Here is a 20,333-nt window from a genome sequence, read left to right on the forward strand (position 1 = left end):
CAAATGTGGATTGTATATGCATACATATGCCATTGTGAGTCACCTCGTACACCTGCCTCATTCAAACCGAATTCCGTTGAGCTGGCAGGACTGAATGAACGTCTTACCTTCGTATGTATGTATGTTGAACTTCTTTTGCACCATACGTAGCCAACCATGCTAATCACTTAAAACAAAACTTTTATTATGGAGTGCTCGACACAGATTGGCTATTTCATTAAATCTTAGGGCAGGTAATTTTCTTCTGTTGAAATGTTTGGGCCCAGAAATGCATTGTTAGCTTTTGTTCGCAAGAGCAAATCTTCCCACAATGCACTGCGCCAGGAACATGTTATAATTCTACGTTTAATATAAATGTAGTGGTAATAATTATTTGTTTGCAGGGTTTGTCTGTTACTCAACAGCTACTATTCAGTAATTATTCATACACCTATTTAAAAACTGGTCCTCAGAAAACATTTCTAAATATTGAATTCTCATTAGGCCCCATGGTGTAAAGTCTCCAAGCCTTAACACTATCCCTGGCCTATTTTTGCTATGAAGAAGTGTAATTTCCCAAAACTTCAGCAGTTATATAGTTTATTTTGAGGCCAGTGTTATTGATGCGTTATTTTTCTTAATTGTGCGTATGCATTACTGCAGCAGTAGCAGTAGCATCACCAAATTGTGTTATTGGGTGGGTTCACGTTACGTGCGTCTAGAATATTAAGACGTGTGCAAGTGTTTTGACGTGCGAGTGTTGTCAATGTGCGTATGAAGCGTCTTTTCGTACTGTCGTGCATCTGAGACCCTTGCTCGAATGGTGTGGTGTAATACATGTTGGTGTGTGCCGTTTGCTGGTATAGTGACAAGCTAAGCGCATTGCTGTGTCTTGGTGCAGGATAGGGTAAACCCCTTTGCGTAGGGCCTGCGAGAACATGGAATATTGTCCAGGTGCAGGGGGTCACTAGCCCATTACCAGTCATGTCACCATATCTGGGAGGTGCATGCAGAAGCGGCCACCATTTTTAAATGGTGGATTAATGGACTAATAGTCCCAGCTTTGCTCTTGGTGTGTAAATTATGAAACAGGAATAGGAATATTACACAAGTTATAAGGAGGCTTTGTTCATTCATCGTGGCACAGGATGGTAGTCACGGAAAGATGCACAGAAAAATGAGTTGTAAAGACGATCCGTTTTATTGTATTTTTTACAGCATATATATGGAAAGCACATTTAAAAAAACAACGTTTTCTTCACCGGGTAACGAATTTGTAGAAACGCGCGTCACTTGCTCTGTTCCTTCACTCGGCGATGGGGGGGTGAAACATCAACCATCGGCACTACAAACATCACGAATCAGTGTTGAGACTCAACCACTAGCCACACACCCCTCAGAACACACTTGAGGATCATCTCACGTGGTAGGGCAGCCAAGAGACAGGCTAGTGCCACAGTGGTTTTGATCGCACGCAGTTTCCGCTCCACAATGGCCTCGCTCACCCGGCTTGTCCCTGCGTCACTGTCGGCTCGTTTTGGGCGTCTCCCTCCCGTCCGCGCTGGCGCTGGGAAACACGCTGACAACGCAGACGACAGCCGCTTAGATGAGGAGCCGGCACCGATGGCAAAGCAAGCAAAACCACACAGCACACTTGACAAACTCCTAACCAACACTGTTCAACATCATCATTAGCAGGCATTATCGATCCACTGCTGGACGAAGGCCACCCCACACAGCCACAATCCATCGAACTCCCGCACAAGCGCCGATCTAATTACGTTGGTCCGCCACATGCTCTGCTCGTGGAGACCTTGCTATAACTTGCAAAGCCCAACTACAAGTGGGTTTACTTGTATGAGCTGCTTGCATGGTAGAGCTGGTGATAAAGTTTGAGGGGGGCTGAGCTTGCCAGCACTAACCACCCACTGCCTAGGCAGTGGGAGTGGCAGGGAAGCATGTCAGAGGTTATCACTTTTACACAGGTGGGCATTATAAACTTCCAGCTCGACATGTGGCGGTAGTGCGCTACCGACCCCTCGACCAGTCAATCACGACGGGGGTAAGGGTGCATCCATGTGCAGTCGGGCGCCTCACCCATTCTCCTCCTTGAGGTGGCAGTAGAGCTCGGCCCGTCCACCAGCACCAGTGACCAGCCGCCCCGCGAACTCCTGGTGCTTTCTCGCGTGCAGCGCGTCCATTCTGCTTGTCCACATGCTCAGCAGCGACACGGGACCTGGCAATGCCCAACACAGCAACCATGCCGCAACAGCATGAAAGGGGGTGGGGGCAGGGACAAGCAGAGCCGCAAAAAAAACCATAAGTGCAGTGACATGGGTGCAGGTAGGGCAGTAAGGGTGTAAGGGCAGTATGGGTGCGGGTAGGGCGAACAGGTTTGAGAAGGAGAAATGGAAGCGAGTAGGGTAGCATGCGTATGGTGGTACGGATGGGCAGGGCGACACTGGCTTAGGAACGATGGCCCCAGCGAGTATTTACCCCGGGCCTTGTCAAGAGGCTTTGCGTCGTCGGAGGACAAGCGCGGTCGCTTGGAGGGGACCGGCTCAGGAGAGTCCGGCGAGTCCTTGATGAGTTCCGGTTCCGCCGCTTCCTCCTTGTCTCCGCTCCGCTCACGAAACCTGTGGCGTGAAAAGATATCAAGCTCTGGCGATCACGCATTCTCTGTTACTACAATTTTCCACCAGTACCAGCATGTCACTGGCACAACCAAGAGTGCCGCTGGTGGATTAGGAGTCCAAGCGCTGGGTTGTGAATTGAGACCCCCGGGTCAGAATATTTATAGGGTTATGGTTCTGACTCCTTTGGGTGAAAATTAGGGGGGGGGGGGACAGTTAAAACTACTACACGGAAGTTTAAATGTTTTGCCGCACTGTGATTCCACAGGATCGGATTAGTATTGTACAGGAGTTAAAATATCATCAAACTGGCACATGGGCCTGAAGGGCCAGCACGCGGGCAAGAGTGCAGCGGTAGTGCACCTGTCGGTCTCGGCATCCGGGTCGCGCAGGCCACTCCGCTCGGCGCGCTCCTCGCGCTCCTCCTTCTTGCGCTTGCCCTTTTTGCGTTCGTCCTCGTCCGCGGGCTTGCTGCGGCATGCCAGCAGGCAGTCGAGTACGCGCTGGTGCCCTGGCGAGTCCCCCGCGTGCGCCCGCACCAGCGTCTCCAACTCGTTCCACATCAGCCGGTACTGCTCGTCCCTGCGCCGGCGACGGGCACAACCGCGATTGCACGGACGTCGAACGTTACGGACGCTGGGCCGTAGCGACGGTGGTAGAAGCCCTGCATGCAAACCGCTGCTTTGTGAGGTCGAGTTGGTGGATCATATAGAGATAGCAAACGCAATGGGCTGAGAGGTGGGGTTCGCAAACCCATCTGTGAAGAGTGTTTTCTCCTTCTATGGTAATCTATGCATTGGAGGGCATCCCTGGTTCCCTCCCACAAGAAAAATACATTTAAAAATGAAACTGGCCAAACATCCCCAGCAGGACCCTCCTGAAGAAGTGTTTTGAGACTCCATAAAGGGGTAGGATTCGTCTATACATGCCATTATTTGTATTGAATTAGATGAGCATTTCATCATCAGCCATGATCTATCCAATGCTGCATGAAGCCTCCATAAGGCCAACACCATCTCTTGCGATACAACAATCCATCCAGAACACGAGCTCATTTAATCGCTCTATCTCCGCGGTGAACGTACCCCTCATGCGTGTTCACTCCTTTGTCATTTAATCCTAAAATATTTTGTTTTACACTCAAGCCGACTATGACCATAACACTGCAGGTTACTTGCAGGTTCAAAATAAGAACCACCACACGCTGCGACTAAAACCGGCTAAATCTCGAAAGCGATTGCGCACGAACAACGGGTGTGCTGCCATTACCGCTTGGGCCCCTTTCCGCGGGTCCCGGCCGTGGAGATGGGTAGGGGGTCGCTCTTGCGCTCCATTTCCACAAGGTGGTAAACAACTTTCTGGCACTCCAGCACGTCGTCATCCATCAGCGACGCCCGTACCACCAGGTTCGCCAGCGGCACCACCTGCTCATTCACCACGACGACCACGAAGTGGCGTTGAAGTCATCACAGCACTTGTGCCAGGCTAAGTGCACCCAACTCATTTACGAACACACGGACGTCAGGAGTTGTGGTGCCACTGGTACCAGAAGGAGCCATGTAACTGTGTATGTGTGCACGTGTTTACACAATGTAGTTTGAAGCGCACTGCGCTTAGAAACTGGTGACCTGAATTCGATTTCCACTAACAGCCAATGTCGGTTATGAATATCTGAACTGGTCCTCGTCCTCCCATAGATCAACTCGGCCTAAAATAAGTACCTGGTGTGCTGTGTAAATATCAGCACTGGGGAGACGAAGGCGGCTGGGCATGGTCAATTGACCCGTGTGTGTTTGTTGTGCTGGGCTTCATCGTTGCTCTATTACAACAGTACCTGCTGTTGTGTTTGTCCGTGTGTGTGTGCGCGAGTGCGTACAGCCTGCATGTTGAAGATTGTGGTCTGGGAGATGATCATGGGCCAGTATCGCGTGTGTCGCTCCAGCTGCGCTCTAGCTCGGTCCAGAGGGGTCTCCCCCGCGCGAGGCAATGGCCCCGGCACCGGCGCCAGGCGGTTTTCCTTCATGAACTCTCCAAAATCCTGTGTGTGTGGGACACAAGGACAAACACACTCACACGTTCACACAAATACACGTATTGGTACCGACACAAATGCACTCGCAAACAACCTGACTCCAAAGAGAGTCTCGGCCCAGCATGCCGGAGGCTGCCACCAGCCGAACATCAACCCTGCAAGGAGGCCTCGATCAGGAGGCTTGAAAACTTTCTCGTCAAAGTTCTTTTCAACTTTCTCTCCCGGGACACAAAACACAAAGATCCCCTGTATAGCCTTTACAGACTGATGGGACAAGTGTGTTAACGAGCACCTATGAATACCATGGCACGAGAGGGTGGGTGGCCAGTACCACTCCCGGCCACCTTTGTCTCCCCAGTGTTGATGTTTTTACACACCGCAGCAGATACTCAATTTTTATGCTGAATCGACCTCCAGGAGGTCCAGGATTGGTTAAAATATTCGGCACTGTTTTTGGTCGTGAGCGGGAATTGAACTTGGGTCAGCGGGTTCGGAGTGCAGTGCCCAAACCACGATATAACCATAACCGCCATTCATCACCACATCAATTGTGCCAGGCTAAAGGCACCTTGAGGCCACTATGCCACCAAAGACAAAGGTCCCCTGTATAGCCTTAACAAGACTGTTGGGGCAAGTGCTATTAGTACCTACGAAGGCCGGCACGGCACACGTGGGGGTGAGTGGCCACCACCACGCCCAGCCACATTTGTCTCCCTAGTGCTGATGTTTACACACAGCACCAGGTACTCATTTGAGGCCGAGTCGACCTAGGGGAGGATCAGGACCACACACACACACACACCGTGATGCGGTAGTCGGTGACGCGTCCACCGCAGCCCTCGCTGATGGAGGGGGGGTCCTCCAGGGTGGAGCGTGAGCTACTGAGCACGTGCAGGAAGATCTCCCCGCCGTGGCTGCACAGCATGTGCCCAATCACTTTCGTGCCGGACTTGCGTGGCTGCTCCAGCATCACGGAGCGGCCTAGTGCATCGAGGAGACGGCAGCGCGTTAGCCGCTAGTGATGGAGGTTCGTGGTTCAGCAATGGCAAGCCGCCCTGGTTAATACTCGAGTCAAAGCGATTTCCTGGCTCTGGCTCAAATGAGCAGATGCGAGGTTCTACTCTTAACAACCCTGAGCCAGTGGTGGAAAATCCCCATTTTTATTGCACGTGGGAAACAGCTTCACGGTTTATTGCATTTGTTCAGGGTAAATATTCTGAATCTGATAAAGATTCTGACATTAATATAGCAGGAGAGTCAAAAGTCCAACCAGGTTTTGAATTCACAACCTTCCGATTGTGAGCCACTCGCTCTACCGGATGGATTAATACTGTGGTGAGATAAACTATGAATACTACTCGCCGCCTGCTTCACAGTGGAACTCAAAGATCCTGTGTCATTTCAAAAAGACCAGGCCATGTGTACTGGTGTCCTGCTCCAATTTTTCAAAATGGAAAAAATACTCAAGTTCCCTCATTTGATAAAAATCGCAAAGGAATATCACCCCTACTGAGAAACTGGTGCAGAATATACTTTTTGATTTAAAGCTTTCGTGACTGCAGGGATTCATATTCAATAAAATAATAAAATATTTTTATTCTTTTATTGTTTCCCTTCTACATGACTTTACCGAAAGAACCAGCATATACTTGTCTGTGAGACAATAAAAGTATTTTTATTAAGAACCAGAATATACTTGTCTGTGAGACAGCACCTTCATCACCAGCTTTGCTCCATAAGAATGGCACGACTACCAATTTAATTTATTATTTAACTTGATAACTATGAGATATTGGCACGGGTGAAATTTCACCGCAGCCAGGTGCAGTTCTATGATTGAAAACGTCCACTTCAGACAATTTAGGATGTTGAATGCAACTCGCAATTGCTCGTCCAAATTCAATGAGGCCTGGAAAACCTCAGAGGGTGAGGAATGGCTGGGGAAAGCCATGGGTGGCCAGGGGTAGCCAGGGAAGGCTGTAGATGGTTGAGAAGGTTCAGAGAGGGCCAGCGACACACCATTGAGGAGGAAGTTTGTGAGGCAGGAGGAAGGCCGGCTGTTGACATCCACAGGCGAAATGCGGAATGCCCCGGTGCAGTAGTGAAGCTCTTCACGCCACACACATGGGGGTAGCAGCAGCAAACCGTTAAAATACCGAATGGCTTACACATTCATGTGGATAGGCCTTTTGTCAATCCACTGCTGGATGAAGGTCAGTGCAGGTTGGTGAAGGCAGGGAATTCCTACATGGTGAACACTTAATTAGCGTACTACAACAGACTTTGTTGCACTGACTTCTGGTGACCATTACGGAGCACAACCATGCAGCCACATATACGACATGCATGGGGGTCGCCCATCCAAGCACTATCCAGGCTCAATATTGCTTAGCTTCTGATATCTTAAGTGAACGGGCATATACTGGGTTACCATGGTCACATCATGCAACACATTAAAAAATATATTTTTTCCAAATTTGATTCCAATCTTTCTTCTAGGCGTTGTGTCACGGTACGTGGAAATTATGTAGACCGCAGTTACATCACTGCTATGAGTCACGTGTCGCTCGCTCCAGTCTACTGCCGATCTGGAAAATATTTCCACAGCTAGCATACCACATCCAGTACCTCTCACTCTGGCTGTGGCTGCGACTACTTAAGTTACTTGCCGTTTAGCCCAGTCTATCAGTCATAGTCGCCCCTAGCCAGGCCTCCTTGATAGGCATGGTCCGCATTGCTGAGCGCGATGATCCGTGGGGAATTAAGCGCTGGCTGTGACATAATGAAACTTGGGTAGAAACCGATGGGGTGAGGGCATGGGGACCTTGGGGACCTTGCGGACCGTGTGGTCGTACCGATGCTGTTTGTGCGCGGTGTGCACCACTTGAGTGTCACAGTCTCCTTGGTGACGCCCTCCCTGCTGCCGCTGCTGCCCGGAGTCAGCGCGCTCAGGTCACCTGAGAGGAAGGGCGCACGTACGAGAACGATCAGCCAAGGTGCACGCGTGTGTGGGTGTGCTGGTGCGTGTGTTGTCCGCGTGAGGGTATGTGTACGTGTGTGTTTGTTGCTGAACATTAAACACTTGTCTAACACTGAGGGCAGTTATATTAGCATCACTATGTGGGAATTCAACGGTATACGATGGAAAGGATGGTCTCTGCCATAGTCATGTGAAATTTCCATCAACTGGCTTCCGATTGAGGATAGCCAATGGAAATGAATACTGCCCGATGCGTTTGCATGTGAAGACACTTTTTAGAGTAGTTTATTTGACTTTGTGTGTGAATGTTTTTGTTTTGAGCGGTAGTGTGGTGGTTAGCACACTGTGCTGTGAACCCTGCGACCAGAGTTAAATTCCCACTCACGGCCAACATCAGCCTTAAATGAGCACTTTATGCGGTGCGTAAATATCGGCATTGGGGAGACATCTGGTTGAGTGTGATGTTGGCCACCCACCTCCTCATGTGCAGAGCTTAATAGCTGCTCGCTCAGCAGTCTGCTAAAGGCTATATGGGGGATCTTTGTCTGTATGTGTAGGTGTCTATGTGCATCCACGTATGTGTCCCTGCGTGTGTTTTTGGCTGTATCTATGTGCATGTGTGTGTCCCAGTGACTGAGTGTTTGTATATCTGTGCGCATGTACGTCCTGCCACGATATTAGCTTTCGCATGCACATGCCATCGTGTGTAATGGTGCGTGCGGCGTGCCATGAGCTGCGCGTGCAACCGCGTACGTACGTGCGCAGGCGTGCGGGCGCCACTCACCGAGTTTAAAAAGCTCGGCGTGCGCGTCGCAGTGGTGCAGCAGCTCCACGTCATAGTTTGCCGAAGTGTTGGCATGCTGTTCCTCCTGCTCGGTGGCACCGGCGAGATGTGGGTAGGGGCGCACAGATGCACGCAATCAGCACCCAGAATAGGTGGTCATTGTTGCTATTGCGCTCGCTTGCCCAGAAAAGATTCAAAGAGTCTCAAGACCCTTTTATTCAGGAGGGTCCTGAAAGTTTTTCACAGTAGGGGGTAATGTTTCTGCTGTGCGTGATCCCAATTGAGTTCTTTGCAGGTAATATTTCAGCATTGGGATGTTTTGTCCAATACCAGTGACATTACATGTGTGTTTTTTTTTAAAGGAATGTAAACCATCACACGAACTCCGGTCATCCTCACACACTTTCAGATCCGTTTCTGCGGCTGTCTGGAACGCTCGTCCTTCCGATATTAGGAAGCCACTGGAATTATGCATTTTTAAATCTATATTGAAAACTAATTTCTTTAGAAATGTTTTTTGTGTTTAGTTTGTTGTCCTTCCCCCGCACCTCCGATTAGCACGTTTCGCTACATATGGTGCGAAATAAGTTCAAAATACATACAGAACAGGGGAAGAACATACAACCCCACACAGAAAGGCACCCTCATTGGGAATCGAACCCCAGAACCTCTTGCTAGAGGCACAAGTGTTATCACTGCACCACTCACCTTCCCGATTATGAGAGTTGTGGTTATAACGGCTGTGATTTTGGTGATGGCAGTGGCATGATTGTGCGATGTGGTGTTGGTGGTGAATGTGATGTTGGTGGGACATGACTGTTGTGCTTGTTATGGTGAGATGTGGCGTGTAAGGTGGTGGTGATGGTAGTGGTAATGAAGAAAATTGTGGTGGTGGTGGTAATGGTGGTGGTTGTGTCCTATTCATATGGATGGTGGTGATGGTGGTGATGTTGGTGATAGGGGTGGTGGAGAGAGTGGACAAGTTCTGTATCTGGGCAGGTGCTTATGAACAGCTCTGGTTTGGCAACACAGGTCTTACTCCAAATCAGAGGAGCGGCATTATCTTTTCATCAGCTGCGTAATGCTATGTGGAAGCTACCTGGCCTATCGTCCGATAAAGCTCCAGGTCTTCTTGACCACAGGTATGCCCCCTTCTCTACCCTTACGAAACGTGGAGACCTTGAAGGAACATCTGCGCCAGTTTGAAACATTCAGATTGGCCTGCCTATGATCCATCCTGGGTTTAACCAGACAGGATTGTGCGAGGAGCTCAGATCCTTGAAAGATCTGGATACAGTCCCATCAGTGAGCTCCTCCAGTAGGCAAGGATACATTGGCTAGGTTATGCACATGCCCACCCACTGCATATGCCCAAGCAGCTACTTTTTGGATGGATAAAATGGGCTAAACAGGCATGGCAAAAGCTAGAGAAGAAATGGACTGATGTGGAACAGGAGGATATGGAGCCGAGTGGTCTTGCCAACAACTGGTACCAGTGGTGTCAAGATCAGCCTCTGTGGAGGCCCGTGAAGGACGCTACTCGGCAATTGGAGGCAGTTTCCCTCCAACAAAAGCAGAGGGCAGAGGAGCAATGCTCACAACAACGAGCGGAGCACCGGGCGGCTATAACACAGCACGTTGGCATAGTGGGGCGCACAGGTGGTGCATCTGCCAGTCATCTCAGTCAACCCATAACATCTGGGTCTGTCCGGTGACCTGCCAACAGTAAGCTATCCACACTCCATGTGATAATCTCAATGTGCACTTAGCCTGGTACAAGCGCACTGGTGATATCGCTGCCACTTAGTGGGGAACGGTGGTTGTTGTTAGTTTACTACGACTGTTGTGATGGCGTTAATAGTGGTGGTAGTAATGGTTGCATCACCGTCACGACGATGTTGGTGATGATGGTCTTGATAAGGGTGGTGTTGGTGAGGGTGGTGGCTGTTTCACCTTCATGGGGATATTGGTGATGGTGGTGGATGCCAGGTTGAAATGCTGCTGCACCAGCGTTGTCAGTTTGGCAGGCAGGTAGCGCCCGGCACGTACGCTGTATACCTCGCTTGACAGGATTGGAGACAGCTGCACATGCAACAACACACCGCGACAATATGATACAGTGGTACGACTGCTTCTTTTTAGTCAGGCACCAGGATTTGTGGTTTAAAGCATTTTGGAATATTTACTTCTGTCCGAACAACGTATTTTTTTGAAGGTTATAATTTTTGTGTGTAGATGCTCGTGTGCATGCATGCATGCGTGCACGTATGTGCGTTTGCGCGGGTCACGTGCCTCTCGCTTGCGGTGCTCGGACACGCAGCTCTCGTCGCTGATTGGGTGAGTGTGAACCAGCACCAGCTCACACTGCTGAATCGGCATGAGGCTGCAAACCAGACCGTCACCGCCATCACCGCCGCCATCGCCGCCGGAAAAACACAGACATCCACCAGGGAAGATTACTGCTAAGTCAAATTTGTGCAAGCAAAGGGAGGGGGTGGTGCCCATCCATAGGTAAGCATTATTGAACTCTATTTTCTGGCAGTCCACATAATAAACTCAGTGTGTGCTGATGGGCCATGCAACGCTATATATATTACGAGTACAGATGTCCTCGGGGCATATTCGGCCCTTGAGCAACCAGTTGCAGAACCCTGCGATAGCCTATGTCACAGATTTGACTCACGTAGGCTGGACTGCAATTGGATTAGACTCCAGGAGATGGACATGTGTAGGTGAAGGTCTCTCAGACAAGGTTACCATGGACCGACACACTCAAGACTCTCACAGACTAGACTCTCTTCCAGACTGGCCAATGTCAGATTGGCCACAACGCCAATACCATCGGATCCAGCGAAATCTTAAGGTACGCGGGGGGGTGCGCGGTGCTTGAAATAGAAGTAACGCCGGGCACGATGGCACCCACCTGTGATCCCGGTGCTTTGCAGGTAGGGGTTAGTGGATCCCATAAAGATTTCTGAACTCCTAATTGTGCTGGGATGCGAGGTGGCGGTACAGACGTGGCAGTACCGACCTGTCTGAGCCAGCTGCCAGCTTGTTGTGCTCCTGAATTGCCTCCTGCACCGCCTCCTCCAGCATGCGCACATGGCTGTCCCTGTCGAAGCATCAACAACGTGGAGGTTAGCGCAGTGGCAGTATCCGCGAAACTGCGAGCGCCATCCCACAATGACAAACCACCACCAACCCTCGAATTACTCAAAAATGTATTTGATGTATTTTTAGATTCTGCCATCGGACATCATATCGTATAACACGTGGTACAACCCAAAATATACATCAGACAGCCACAGAACACAAGAAGACCTACGTAGATAGAAATATTAACACAGGGACACATCACAGTAAGAGAAAAACAAGATGTGTTGGTAGCATTGTTTAATTTTTGGTTTGGTGGATGGCTGCGTCTCTGCTGGTCTAAGGGAGGGATGTGCGATTGTAATGGTGGCACCATTGCCAAACGCAAACAAAAATAAATTGTCACGTGGCCACCTATCCCTCAAATCCCGTCCTCCCTTGTGCCACTGACTGATTGGGGGCGAGGCCTAGACGTGTGGTGACACAAGTCGGTGTGCGATGGCACAGTAACATGAGTGGGGGAGTTGGAACACGGTGATACGAGTCGGTATGTGTGACGGTCAAGTGACACAAGTGCAAAGATAGCCGGTGTGTGCGAGTCGGTGTGCGATAGCGTGCCGCACCCGCGCAGGCTGGTGATGGCGAGGATACGGCCGCGGTTGGAGACCCGCTCAGCGCGCTCGAGGAGGCTGGTGCGAGCCTCATGCTGCAGTTCCGAGCACTGGCAAAGAGTCTCCACTGCCTCCATGACGCCCTGCAGTAGGCTGCAGTACTCGGGCTCCGAGCGCGGGTCTGGGGGCCCTACCATCGCGAGCGATGCCGAGATCTGCGCACAGCGTGGAGGCCGGTGGCACAAACGATGGCGGAGGGAGACAGTTGGAAATGGGCGATTGCTCTACATGTCACGATTCATCATCATCGGCCACAAGCCAACATCCACTTCTGAATTTAAGTGTGCCAAAGTCGTCACCATCTCTTACGGTTCTGCAATGTAATAATCCACCTAGCAGGTTCACACAAGCTGGTTTAATTACCCTGGGTTTGTGTGCGAAACGATTCATCCATTGAAAAATTCATATTCTACCGATATGCGCATTGAACTGTGCATTTAATTATCTATTATTACAAATCCATTTACGTTGCATGATCATGGAAATTTTTCAGAGTGCAAAACCTTGAGTACTATCTCCTCTTACACATGGGTTCTCTGGGTACTCATTCACACAGATATAAAACTCTTGAGACTTAGTGAGGCTTTCCTGAATAAAGTAAATTATAAAATGAACTAAAATTTAAATAATCACTATTCTACCACTGAAATCAGTGTGTGTGTGTTGGTACCATACGAATTATTGCGTCGCATGATCGTGAGAGGTGATGGCAGATTAAACAGGTCTAAATCAGGCAGTGGATTATGGCTGATGATAATGATGATATCTCACTCCCTCGCTGCTCACGTAATAATAATTTTCAGCCTCTGTCAATCCACTGCTGAACGAGAGCCTCCCAATACCGTGTGAATTATCTCAGCATCACATCCCTCTCGGAACACAGGAAACCCTGCTCACCTGCTGAAGGCTCTGCTCGTCCTGGTTCCAGGAGTTGAGTGACCTCGCCTCCGAGTCGCTGACGATAAAGCGTACCTGGGTGAGCGAAACGAGATGAACAGAAAATGGCTACACAATATCTGTAGAAAATATTACAAATGTTTAAAACTAAACTTGCTATCTTTGGCACTTGCACAGCCTAACAACATAAAGTTTCATATTTCAGTTGACAAAAATAGCAGCCAAAGGAGACAATATGCCTGCTGAGGATGACCACTGTGATAATGGAGGGATGAGATTATTTCGTGTGCAGGAACGAGACACATTGCAGCATCATAAAACTGAGGGAAGGCAAATACATGAGGGGCCTCACCCAGCAGTAGATAGACCATTGGTCACGATGATAGACCATTGGTCACGATGATAGACCATTGGTCACGTTGATAGACCATTGGTCACGATGATAGACCATTGGTCATGTTGATAGACCATTGGTCATGTTGATAGACCATTGGTCATGATGATAGACCATTGGTCACGTTGATAGACCATTGGTCACGTCGATAGCCCATTGGTCATGATGATAGACCATTGCTCACGATGATAGACCATTGGTCACGATGATAGCCCATTGTTCACGATGATAGACCATTGGTCACGATGATAGCCCATTGTTCACGATAATAGACCATTGGTCATGATGATAGACCATTGGTCACGATGATAGACCATTGGTCACGATGATAGACCATTGGTCACGATGATAGACCATTGGTCACGATTATAGACCATTGGTCACGATGATAGACAATTGGTCACGTTGATAGACCATTGGTCACGTTGATAGACCATTGCTCACGATGATAGACCATTGGTCACGATGATAGCCCATTGTTCACGATGATAGACCATTGGTCACGATGATAGCCCATTGTTCACGATGATAGCCCATTGGTCATGATGATAGATCATTGCTCATGATGATAGACCATTGGTCATGATGATAGACCATTGGTCATGATGATAGACCATTGGTCATGATGATAGACCATTGGTCATGTTGATAGACCATTGGTCATGTTGATAGACCATTGGTCATGATGATAGACCATTGGTCATGTTGATAGACCCTTGCTCATGATGATAGACCATTGGTCATGATGATAGACCATTGGTCATGTTGATAGACCATTGGTCATGATGATAGACCATTGGTCATGATGATAGAACATTGCTCATGTTGAGAGACCATTACTCACGTTGATAGACCATTGGTCATGATGATAGTCCATTGGTCATGATGATAGACCATTGGTCATGATGATAGACCATTGGTCATGATGATAGACCATTGGTCATGATGATAGACCATTGGTCATGTTGATAGACTATTGGTCATGATGATAGACCATTGGTCATGATGATAGACCATTGGTCATGTTGAGAGACCATTGCTCATGTTGATAGACCATTGGTCATGTTGATAGACCATTGGTCATGATGATAGACCATTGGTCATGATGATAGACCATTGCTCATGTTGATAGACCATTGGTCATGTTAAAAGACCATTGGTCATGATGATAGACCATTGGTCATGATTATAGACCATTGCCCATGTTGATAGACCATTGGTCATGATGATAGAACATTGCTCATGTTGAGAGACCATTGCTCACGTTGATAGACCATTGGTCATGATGATAGAACATTGGTCATGATGATAGACCATTGGTCATGTTGAGAGACCATTGCTCATGTTGCTAGACCATTGGTCATGTTGATAGACCATTGGTCATGTTGATAGACCATTGGTCATGTTGATAGACCATTGGTCATGATGATAGACCATTGGTCATGATGATAGACCATTGGTCATGTTGAGAGACCATTGCTCATGTTGATAGACCATTGGTCATGTTGATAGACCATTGGTCATGATGATAGACCATTGCTCATGATGATAGACCATTGCTCATGTTGATAGACCATTGGTCATGTTAAAAGACCATTGGTCATGATGATAGACCATTGGTCATGATTATAGACCATTGCCCATGTTGATAGACCATTGGTCATGATGATAGAACATTGCTCATGTTGAGAGACCATTGCTCACGTTGATAGACCATTGGTCATGATGATAGAACATTGGTCATGATGATAGACCATTGGTCATGTTGAGAGACCATTGGTCATGTTGAGAGACCATTGCTCATGTTGCTAGACCATTGGTCATGTTGATAGACCATTGGTCATGTTGATAGACCATTGGTCATGTTGATAGACCATTGGTCATGATGATAGACCATTGGTCATGATGATAGACCATTGGTCATGATGATAGACCATTGCTCATGTTGATAGACCATTGGTCATGTTAAAAGACCATTGGCCATGATGATAGACAATTGGTCATGATTATAGACCATTGCTCATGTTGATAGACCATTGGTCATGATGATAGAGGCCTTCGACCAGGCGTGAATAGATATTTAACCACGGGTGGACAGCTGATACCGAGATTTAAACAAAGGATTATCAGCGGTGCCAGCTCCAATTGAGTAACAGGGTGGCACAGCGTTGACACTTGTGCCTCTGAGCAGGAACCTGGGTTTCGATTCCTGACCTGGGTGCCTTTCTGTGTAGAATGTGTATGTTCTCCCTTGCTCTGCATGGGTGTTCTGCGGCTTTCTCCCTTACTACACACAATCTCATCGGTGTTGGCCAAACACCCCAATGTAGCAGGACTCTGCTAAGCTAAAAAAAAGAGTTCTTCAGACTCAGTGAAGCTTCTCCAGGTATATATGTAAAGTGTCTCCGACACATCCATTATGTTCTGAAGCCCCCCCCCCCACCGCCCAAACCGGAGCCACATGGCCACCACCTCCTGCTCACCAGCTTCCTGCTGGGGAAAATGTCGTAGAGGATGCGGCAGTACTCGACGGCCGACTCGACGGCGCAGGTCCACAGCGACTTGGAGACGGGCGCCAGCGGGATGAGCCCCGGTGCGCGGCTCTTGGTGAACACGTCGAGCTCCACGCTCTGCTTGCACGACTCGCCCATGTGCACGCCGTGGTCCAGCACCAGCGCCGTCTTGTGCGACAGGCCGAACATCGCGCTGCCCGAGGAAACGAAGACGACAATAACAACAGCAGCCGGCATTCGCCGCCAAATGGCGGTGATGTCACCACGGCGCTTGTGCCAGGCCATGTGCGCTTTTAAGGCCACGAGAATTGTCGAACGCCCGCTGGCAGGGGGTCAGGGGACAGACCAACGTGCCATGGGTTGACTGACCGAGATGACTGTTAGATGCACCACCTGTGCCTCCGACTGTGCTAACTTGCTGCGTTTCAGCTGGCATAAACAATGCACGCAAACGCACGTGCGCGTGCATCGTAAGCCACGTCGCAATCGTCATGCGCGATCGTACACAACGTAAGTGTCGTACGCGACAATGCAAGCGCCAAACACAAGCATGGTACGCAACAATGCACACGTCGTGAAAACCTGTATCTACTACGCATGTAGCGATTTAGAAGCCAGCTCTCATTTCAGTGATCACAAATCAAGATTTCAATTTAATTAAGCAAACCTTTACACCGTGGTGAAAGTAGCGGCCTCTAGCGGCTGCAGGGATTAAGTCAACGATGTACAATATATACCTTTGTTGGGCTCTGTGTAGCCTTAGGCACGTCTAATTGTTCCTGAGAATGCTGAGGTGGGTTGTGATCGTGGTTCGAACGAGCGAAGAGGCCAAGTCAAATCAAACGCTGAAGATGTCTTCATGCTCCGTGCCCACTGAACATCCTGAACAAATGAGTGGCAAATTACACGTTACTATGGCACGGGCAGTACACCTCTCCATAGGACAATGACTGCTCAATTCCCAAAAACAGCGATACTAATTTAACTGATCTCAGTGTTAGGCGTTTTGGCATCCCAAACAAGGCTACATTCATACACTCCAAATCCCCACCTGGGTTTCCCCAAACCCAGTGTAATGGAAAGGTTAGCACGATGGCCCTCTCTGTTAAGGGGTCGTGGTTAGCCTCCTGAATAAGGCAACGTTCATCAACTCCGACCTGTGGCATTTGTTAAATCCGGCTTGAAGTGTTTCACTCAAAGTACTTCCACTGCTGGATGAAGACCTCCCCCACCGTACCTCAACCACGCTGGTCAGTGGGGGGAGGAGGTTTGTGAAGTTGTTGAGCGAGTCGCAGGGCCAGTTGAGCTAACAAAGAATTGCACCGTCGGACAACTGCCACCGATGTTTGCCGTGACCAGGAATCGAACTTGGGGCGGCCGGGTTTCACAGCACGAACCTCGGCTTTCACCTCATTAAAATATTACGAATACACAATTAAACTCGCCGCCACGTCGCGAGACAATAATCACGAACAATAAATAAATCGTGCAAGTTACCTTAAATGCATCGACTCTGACCACAACTCCCTCGCCGAGGCACTGCCGCGCACGGCGTCTCCCCGCGCGGGCTCCGCCTCGCCCTCGGCCCGGCCACGCGGCTCAGGGAAGACCGGAGGATGCGGCCTATCGCAGTCGGGGTCCACGGACCCCGTTCCACCGGGGTCCCCTCGGTGCGCCCCCCTCGGTTCGCCTCTTTCGCCCTCGGCCCTTCGAGGTGTCCCGGTGGTACGAGGGGACCCCCCCCCCGCCCCCCTCTCGTCAATCCCGGCGGCTACTCGAAGTGTGCGGCGGACTGCGAGCGACGTGCGGCGGTGGATGCGGAGGGAAGCCGCGGGGTTGGTGCCAGACTGGAGGAGGTTGGGCGGCCTCGACACTGCTGATGAGACGCTGAATGTCGAACCCGGTGCAATTGTTTTAAGCTGTAAAACTAAACTTTTGATTTTGCTATTTTGTTTTGTTTTACCAGGTTAAGGCCCACCCGAGTTATTTTTTTCAGAAACAGGCCTCGCTAGAAAAAAAAAGAAATTATAGCTCAGCGTATCAAGTGGAAATGTACGGCTCTTAGCAGCAGCAGCAGTACCACCAAATATTCTTCACTCGCGATGTTGATCTTAACGTGTGGAGAAGGGGGAGAAACCCGAAGATAAATCCACGCCACCACGGCGAGTGAGACACGCAAACTCCAAACATACAGCAGCAGCAGCAGGCGTCAGGGTTGGGATCGAACCCACGACCTCCTGTGTACCAGGCGAGGTAATCAACATCTCCTAGCCACCCACGACCTCCTGTGTACCAGGCGAGGTAGTTAACATCTCATAGCCACCCACGACCTCCTGTGTACCAGGCGAGGTAGTCAACACCTCCTAGCCACCCACGACCTCCTGTGTACCAGGCGAGGTAGTTAACATCTCATAGCCACCCACGACCTCCTGTGTACCAGGCGAGGTAGTCAACATCTCCTAGCCACCCACGACCTCCTGTGTACCAGGCGAGGTAGTTAACATCTCATAGCCACCCACGACCTCCTGTGTACCAGGCGAGGTAGTCAACATCTCCTAGCCACCCACGACCTCCTGTGTACCAGGCGAGGTAGTTAACATCTCCCAGCCACCGTGATGATGATGAGAGAGAGAGACGCAGACTCCAATTATGCAGCAGCAAGCATCGTCAGGGTACGGGATCGAACCCACGACCTCCTGTGTACCAGGCGAGGTAGTCAACATCTCCTAGGAATATGGGAATGGCGGTGTAAGGGTATCGTCTGCTTGTTGTATGTTTACGCGCGTATTGCGAGATTAACCATGATCATCTCCACCGGCCGTGGTGTATCTTCTGCTGGATGAACGCGTCATGATCATCGCCAAAAGAAGAAAGTAACTAATACAATGTTTACCTGGTCAAATTGAGCTTTGAAGCGGTGCGCTCATCTCCGACTTACAGACAGTGATGGAAATTCCACGTGCCCATGGCGGGAGGCGAGTCTAACACAAAGTGTTACTAATTTTATAGACCCCGGAGGGATGATGGGCTTAGTCAACCGCCAACCAAGACTTAAACTCGCATCATCAGCACCAGATGAAGGAGTGATCAGTAACCCGGAGATTCCTGCAGCGGGCAGCTCATGGTGATGATGCCAGGTCTGAGGTTAAATAAAATACCTTCTATGCATTGTGGCTTTGGTCTATCTACTGCTGGATGAATGAGTCATCATCAAAGCCTTAACAAGCCGCACCGACCGGCCTTGTGAAATATGGTCACGCAACCCCACACGACAGACACGTAGAGAGGCATTCATCCAGCAGTAGAGCGACATAAGCGCTGTAATAACGTGGTGATGCCTGGCCCATACTGTGTCGGTCTCGGTGACACCTCAAAAAAACAATGACTGCTAATGATTGTTGAAAACAATACCAATCCCATACCTGGTCCGTATCAAACCCACATGGAACGCATACATAACCCATATCTATAGTAGGTTATATATACAGCCCATATCTAACCCATACCTGCCCCATACCTAACCCATATACCTAGGTCATACCTGGCCCATACCTAACCCATACTGGGCCCATACTGAACCCATACGTGGCTCATATCTAGATCATATACCTAGTTTATACCTAATAAACATACCTGGCCAATATCCAGGCTATTTAGACTATACCTGGCCCACACTGGTCCATATCTAGCCCATATATCTAAGCCATACCTGACCCATTACTGGTTCATACCTAACCCATATCTATGCCATATACCTAAGCCATACCGGGTCCATACATGACCCATATCTAGGGGTTCTAGGCAATACCTGGCCCGTACGTGGCCCGTACCTGGCCCGTATCTGACCCATACCGGAAATTTCCATGGCTGCGTGCCCATCCCTGCAGCCGCAGCTGCTGCTTCTGCTGTATCCATGGTCCTCCGTAGGGTTCCCCGCGCATCGATCCCTTACGCTCCCCTCTGCATTGGTTCATGATGACGCCGAGACCAAAGCCTCAGTGCAAGGAACGGATGGGTTCGACTCCCTCTACACAGTCGCCACTGCCGATCCGTGACTTAATTTAAATATAGAATCAATACATTCCATCCATTTAAAATCCACCAATTGATTAAGCTCCCCAACCCCCCCTCCCTTTGTCATGTTGATGATCACAGGGTGGGGGAAGGTATGTTTGACCAAATTAACCATACTTCTCCACGCTGGTTAGCTCGGGTTGATGGATGGGAAGGACAGGACCGGTTTTCATATCACCCACCACGGATGTTACAGCCGTGGCTCGGAATCAAACTCGGGTTGCCGGGTTAATTTCTCAGCGCTCCAACCACTGCGCCTCCGCTCCGCCCGCTAGACCGCGTG

The 20,333-nt window shown here is 49.5% G+C and overlaps 1 protein-coding gene across 3 annotated transcripts; it reads right to left on the bottom strand.

Moving 5' to 3' along the window:
• Positions 1-1,157: 1,157 nt before the first annotated feature.
• On the bottom strand, positions 1,158-19,998 carry INTS13 (integrator complex subunit 13). 3 transcript variants are annotated; one of them, XM_032963445.2, is made up of 17 exons: positions 19,829-19,998; positions 15,947-16,169; positions 13,070-13,144; positions 12,125-12,327; positions 11,440-11,520; positions 10,701-10,791; positions 10,362-10,490; positions 8,382-8,493; positions 7,500-7,601; positions 6,664-6,753; positions 5,447-5,625; positions 4,489-4,650; positions 3,882-4,036; positions 2,976-3,194; positions 2,476-2,615; positions 2,077-2,215; positions 1,158-1,558 (listed from the first exon to the last, which is right to left on the bottom strand). In XM_032963445.2, exons 1-17 carry the CDS (start codon positions 19,948-19,950, stop codon positions 1,501-1,503), a joined length of 2,280 nt encoding a protein of 759 aa, XP_032819336.1. In that variant the 5' UTR covers positions 19,951-19,998; the 3' UTR covers positions 1,158-1,500. The 3 variants fall into 3 exon arrangements, with proteins under 3 accessions (XP_032819336.1, XP_032819337.1, XP_032819338.1); XM_032963446.2 differs by having other exon boundaries at positions 8,409-8,493; positions 19,829-19,997; XM_032963447.2 differs by lacking the exon at positions 19,829-19,998 and adding an exon at positions 17,474-18,206.
• Between the last annotated feature and the right edge of the window lie 335 nt (positions 19,999-20,333).

Source organism: Petromyzon marinus, chromosome 30 (assembly GCF_048934315.1).
Source record: "Petromyzon marinus isolate PM22_M1 ecotype Great Lakes invasive population chromosome 30, UKy_Petmar_22M1.pri1.0, whole genome shotgun sequence".
Taxonomy (NCBI): Eukaryota; Metazoa; Chordata; class Hyperoartia; order Petromyzontiformes; family Petromyzontidae; genus Petromyzon; species Petromyzon marinus.